At 36.3% G+C, this 6,608-nt stretch overlaps 1 protein-coding gene across 7 annotated transcripts in view; it reads right to left on the bottom strand.

Annotated features, from left to right (window-relative positions):
- Positions 1-1,282: 1,282 nt before the first annotated feature.
- Positions 1,283-6,608, bottom strand: part of BCOR (BCL6 corepressor) — a 75,486-nt gene continuing 70,160 nt past the window's right edge. For all 7 annotated transcript variants that reach the window (XM_083362054.1, XM_083362058.1, XM_083362060.1 and 4 more), the window contains 4 exons: positions 5,473-5,618; positions 3,801-3,878; positions 3,474-3,624; positions 1,283-2,471 (listed from right to left, as the gene is read on the bottom strand). In XM_083362054.1, the coding sequence (XP_083218180.1) occupies positions 2,183-2,471; positions 3,474-3,624; positions 3,801-3,878; positions 5,473-5,618 (664 nt within the window). In that variant the 3' untranslated portion in view covers positions 1,283-2,182. The remainder of the gene's footprint in view (positions 2,472-3,473; positions 3,625-3,800; positions 3,879-5,472; positions 5,619-6,608) is intronic.

Here is a 6,608-nt window from a genome sequence, read left to right as displayed (position 1 = left end):
GATTTGAAACTGATGTGTAAATGTATTTAAATCATAATTTAGCATCTTTGTGTGACTTTTTTCTAGGTGATTTTTCAAGCAATTCATCTATAGTTATTTTTGAAAAAGCTGAAAATTATGGTGCTCCAAAACAAATCATGCTTTGCCCATTATAGTGCTTTTATACAGGGGGGGGGATCTTCTCATCTCCAGTAAGCAGCAGAAGATGATGAAGAATATGCAGTGCAGCCAGTGAAGAAACAAACAGCTGCTGAGGAAGGGTTACAAGACTTCGTTCAGCAGCTTAGAGCCACCAGAGTTAATTTTCCACTGAGCAACTGAATCCTTACACCAACCAACCAAATTGTCCAAATTTATCTTCTTTCTGCTGAATAATTGTTGACACAAGCATTTTCTCTAGCAAATTCTCTTACCAGCCAGTTAGGCTGAATATTAAGGAGGTAGGAAAAGAGATACTCCTAAAAAGTGCCTTGGTGGAGCAGTGGGCTAATGCCTCCTTAAGTAACACCAGCTGCCTGCAATTAGTGCAGGTTCGCATCCCACCAGGCTCAAGGTTGACTCAGCCTTCCATCCTTCCGAGGTAGGTAAAATGACCCAGATTGTTGTGGGCAATTAAGCTGACTTTGTAATAATGCCGCTTGGGGGAGGGGGTGTGAAAGCCCTAATAAGCAGGCATATACATAGAATGAAGGCTACTGCTAAGCTTGTAAGCCGCCCTGAGTCTTCGGAGAAGGGCGGGATATAAATGGAATTAAAAAATAAATTCCCACAATATTTAAAAAATCGCTTGTCTATCAAACCTAGAAAACAAACATCTAACATGATACAGTGCTTGTAACACTGCTGCTTGTGTCCAACACATTGTGAGAAGGTAATTAATGTTGGACTTAACATAAGACCAAACCCATATGTCAACTATGCAGATACAAAACTATAAAATGTGCTTGGTACAAAAATCATTCTTTTTTAAAAAAAAAACAACCCTGCAATGTCATATGTAAGTATGTAAAGATTAGAATTTGTGTTACAACTTCATGATTCATATTTTGTCACTTCCAATCCCTCCCACGATCCCATCTGCAGACATCTGCAGCCAAATCTTGACCTTTTGGGTGGGTTATGTGTGTGTATGTGTGTGTTTGTAGTTTTGAATGAAGACAGATTATATACGACTGAAGACTGAATTTTCTTTTCTTTCTGGGTAAGGACTGTACACATTTCTACTCATGGGAAAAAAGATACCATTTGGGTTTTCAGTTCAGTCAAAGGTCATACCGAAAACTTTGTTATTTCAGCATTGATTGCTTTTTCAACAGTTTTATTGCCTTTAGCATCTTTTTTTGTAAAATATAAATACAAAGGCAGAAGAATTTACTTACAAAGTTAAAACACAAATCTCAAACATAAACACACAATTCAGAAAAAGATTTAGCTTCTGTACAGTTTTAAGCAACTTCAACATAGGTTAGTTTTCAGTATTTTACAGAAAAATAGTTCAAAGATTTCTTTTAAATAAAGAGCATCAAATGTTTAAACACACACATATAAAGTGTGTGTGTGTGTATATATATATATACATATACATATATATATAAACAATCCAGTTTGCCATGTGAAAAGTAAATTTCACATCTTTAAATTAGGATATAAAAGTTCACACAATTAGTAGATGTGCATGTGTATGGTTTTAATTTATATTACAGTCTACTGAATTGTATTCAATAGTGTTTACCTGGCCAAAGCAGGAATTTTTGTAAACAAAAACAAAAATATAATGAAGTGCCTCCCTCAATAAACCTTCCCAAGCTTACAATATTGATCACATCACCTATAATAGGCATCTTTACGTAACCAGTGCTTTGCTTGAAACAAAGCTATTTTATTTTTTAAAAAAAGTTCCATGTAAAAACAAATCTATACCAAAATTTGTCTGCACTTAAAAGGAATGTGCACACACTTTTTTACCAATTTTATAATTTGTAAAAACAAGAGTGGTCTCTTTAAAAAAAAATCTTCCAAAAGTCCACCCATCTGATATATTTGTGTGTTTGTGTGGGTGTATGTGTATTAGAGAAAAGCTCTTTTATTTAACAGTATCCTTTTCTTTACAGAAACAACTGCAGCAACACATATACATAAAGAAATATCTTACACAGAACTGTACATTAAGAAGCTGGGAGATTCACCAATGAATATCAGTTTCTTCATCTGGATGCAACCATTCAAGTGAGGCTCCAAGCAAAGATTGTAACTCATTAGTAAATTCTACCAAGTCCAACAGTTCCTTGCCTTCTGGGCTGAAAGCTTCCAGATCCTTTTGAGAAGCAAACAGCTGACTCAAAGATACTTGTTTGAAAAATTCTGCTTCTGTAACACTGACAACTTCCAAATTTGGGAAACTGCAGCGAAATATCCTGGGTGACATTTTCAGCCTCTTTGCTACATCAGAGAGCAAAAACCAGTTCCGTGGTCTAGAGACAAAAGTAAAATATTGACAAGATGATGAGAGGTTTCAATCAATTGCTAGTAATAATTTTATATACATTTCTATTTAAGGCAAAGAGATTTTTTAAAAAATAGGTTAGTCTCTGTACTCTTCCGTTCTTTTCCTGCTCCCCGCTCCAGTAAACTTATGGATGAAATTCAGTTTTAAACAAGCAAACATCTGTTCACACAATGGGACAGTATTTTTTCTCTTTCCCCTCCACCCCTCCACCCCGTGTCCTGTTCTCCACCAACTGTGGTCTGTTTTCATAAGCTCCACCAAGCCACAAGTTTTTCCTTGTGAATATATCTGCAATATCAGCATACATTCACACACAGAAATATATTTACATTGAATAGGAACGAAGATGATCGGGGGACTGGAGGCTAAAACATATAAAGAACAGTTGCTGGAATTGGGTATGTCTAGTCTAATGAAGAGAAGGACTAGGGGTGACATGATAGCAGTGTTCCAATATCTCAGGGGTTGCCACAAAGAAGAGGGAGTCAAGCTATTCCCCAAAGCCCCTGAAGGCAGGACAAGAAACTAATCAAGGAGAGAAGCAACCTAGAACTAAGAAGAAATTTCCTGACAGAACAATTAATCTGTGGAACAACCTGCCTCCAGAAATTGTGAATGCCCCAACACTGGAAGTTTTTAAGTTTTTAAGTGATTGGACAACCATTTGTCTGAAATGGTATAGGGTTTCCTGCCTAAGCAGGGGGTTGGACTAGAAGACCTCCAAGGTCCCTTCCAACTGTGTTATTCTATTCTATTCTAATTCCTGTTTTAAAGAAACCAACCTATAGGGAGTTTTTATGTTCAAAATACATAGGATATGAAACCTATTTCTAGCAGACTGAATAGTGAAAGATTCACTGCATTCAGTGAGACAAAAAGATGGCCCTGAATATGTCAATAGTAACTCAGATATATATACATTAACACACACATCTTCCCCTTCAGTATAAACAACAATAGTGCTTACCCTTGAGAAAGAGACACTTGGATGTTATAACATGGCAAAAGAGGCACATCTGAGAATTCAAACTCAAAGATATCATTAAATCCATCTTCATCTTCATCACTTGGGCCAGGTGGATTAGACAGAATGTCAAATCCTGATTCACCTTTTGGCTCTATTTAAACAAACATAAAAATAATTGAAGACCATTTGCCATACAGAGGCTTTTTCTCCCTTTTTTTAACTTGCTCTCCCTTCTGTGAATTCTGCCCCCTCCCCATATATAGACATGCACACATTTTGAAATAATACCAAAAAAAAACCCCACCCCAAAACACCATGTCTTCTTACCACACACAGAGCTGCCATAGAAGTCCCAGAACAAGCCAGGGTCATCAACATCACGACCTTGGAGATCAGTTAAATACTCTAAGAGAGATACAACAATACAACATTGGAGGAAAAAAGTTGGGAAGTTTTGCAATCATAGCATAACAAAATATAACCCAGAGAGGTTTTATGCTTATCTGAAATCATACAATTATTAACATAAAGTAACAATCAGAATACTGCAGAACTCTAAGTGAAGTAATATCAAGTATCTTATTTCTTTTCAAATATAATTATTCTACTTTCATTTACTTTTCAGCAATCTCCAAATCCTATTTTCAGTATTTCAGTTTTGTGTGTGCTTCAAATCGATTCTGGAGATATGACTATAAAATTTAGGCTACACTTGCTACAGATACATTTGTTTCACACGATCAGGCCAAGGTCTTCACACCTTAATCACTAGACCTTTCTTTGATGCCTAGAACTTTGAAAGCACAAGTGACAATGCAAAGATGAACTTAGTTGATCACTCCCAAAAGCTAAGTAGAGTGGGATTTGGTTAGTGCTTGGATGAATGGGAGTCTACCAGGATATACATGAGCTGTAGGGTAAACACTTAAGAGTTGTTTGACAGTGAGATGGAAGAAAGAAAGAAAGAAAGAGAGAGAGAGAGAGAGAGAGAGAGAGAGAGAGAGAGAGAGAGAGAGAGAGAGAGAAAGAAAGAAAGAAAGAAAGAAAGAAAGAAAGAAAGAAAGAAAGAAAGAAAGAAAGAAAGAAAGAAAGAAAAGAAAGAAAGAACTAAGGTGCACTGTAGCACACCAATCTGAACCACGGTACCTCAGATGAGAATGTGTCCAAAACCCAGGACTCACGTGTAAACATTTTTATGACATAAAAATTATCGTAAAACAGTTTCTGCCATAATATGTCATAAAACATTTCCTGTGCTGTTGTTTGACCATGCTACACAGTTCAACTTGGGCTGTTTTCAAGACAGATACATCTCTGAATGTATCCCAACTTTTTCAGTGAAGGCAATACATCAGAAGCTCTGCCTTTCTTGAAGGCATTGAGCAATCAGGTAAGGAAATATCTCTGAAAGGATGACCCAAGATATCATGGATTTTCTAGTTAGAGATAAAAGTTTTCCAGTGATGGCATCCAAACTGCCATCAGAACTGCCCTAGCCCAAGTATGTACACCGTTAATGCTATTTTTGCTATTTTTAGTATTTGTTGCTTTATTCATTTTAATTGGTAATTGTATTAATACTCGAGTAAGACTATTTTGTTCTGGAGAAAATAGCTTTAGTATTTCCAGTTGCAAAAGATATAAATGGAAAGGTATGAAAAAGAAGAAAGCAGAATACTAATTGAAGAAATGTCCCTGACTGTATATTTCATACTGGTTATTCATACGTCTCTTCCCGCATCCCAAAATTTGGATGACATCATAATATTGGCCACTGTTGATGACCACAGATGAAGAGATCTATGAGCTACCCGGAAGACTAAGATACTAACACTTTAAATCACAATACTAATACTATGGGAAAAAAACCTGTATTTCTTTTGTAAGTTAGGCAACAAAATATCTGAACCCCACAATCCTTACTTTTACTGTTATCTGAAGAGTAATTTATGTTTTGTAGAATATCAAATTGCAAATGGACAAACAAAAATCTACACACCTGTTAGAAAAGTCTCCATCAGTTCACTGTGCGTCATTTTCACAATTGTTCTACCTGAGTATGTAGCAAGCGTAGGGTCAGCGCCATAAGAAAGGAGCAATCGGACAATTTCTAGGTGATCATTTTCCACTGCATCATGGATAGGCCTTAGGAAGGGAAGAGAGAAAAATTTGTTTTAAATCCACACAATGTAATAAGTTATGTTCTGTCTCCATTCAAAGCAAGAAGTATGAGCATTATTAGTACACGATGAGGAAGAGGACTACTGCATAAAGTGCTTTTCTCAAATTTTAAAATATATTGTTAATTTATTTCAGGAACTGAAACTAATATACATAATACACACACACACACACACACACACACAAACATATATATATATATATATATATATATAATGTTTTCTGAGGTTTTCGCGGGTGTTCGTATGTGGATCTTTGGTTATTCGGGTTTTTCCCCGCATAGAACTAAAGGTGTAGGAGTGACGTTTCGACGGAATCCCATCCGTCATCATCAGGCTGGTGGCTTCTGCTTACTTCTTCTGGGAGAAGCATGTGGCTGTTTGTTCCTCTTTTTTAAACTGCCAGAGGGGGTGTGTTCTGTGGGTGGAGGTGTGCTCTGATTGGGTGGGGGATAAAGTGTGTTCTGATTGGGTGGGAGTGTGTTTTGAATGGTGGGTGTGTTCTGATTGGGTGGGGGGGTGTTTTGAGTGGATGGTCTGGTCTCAGCTGCCAGCCTTAGACCTGAGCTAAGTCTGCCAGTCTTAGCTGTCTTAATGTTTTCCAATTTTATACAAACTTAAGTTTCATTCAAAATGTACAATAACTATTAGCAATGTCTGGCTTAAGAATCAATAAAAGAGTAAAAACTATACAGTTGAAATGAACAATTATTGTAAAAATGTAAAAATATGCTATCAGGTTATGCTGAGTAATTTCTTAAAATATGTCTGAATGACTACAGCTATCACACACATGTGGGTATATTTAGGACTATGGATAAAAAAACACCAGATCTTCACTCAATGGAATTATAGAGGACAATGAAGCCAGAAGCAAATATGCCTTTGTTAGAATAATTTTGTTTTATCCGAATCAGAATTCTGATATTAAAGTCAAAAGGCATAATAATTTTAA

Source organism: Vipera ursinii (genome assembly GCF_947247035.1).
Source record: "Vipera ursinii genome assembly, chromosome: 4".
NCBI lineage: Eukaryota > Metazoa > Chordata > Lepidosauria > Squamata > Viperidae > Vipera > Vipera ursinii.
The sequence above is the reverse complement of the archived record's forward strand: the minus strand, read 5'-3'. Positions and strand labels throughout refer to the sequence as shown.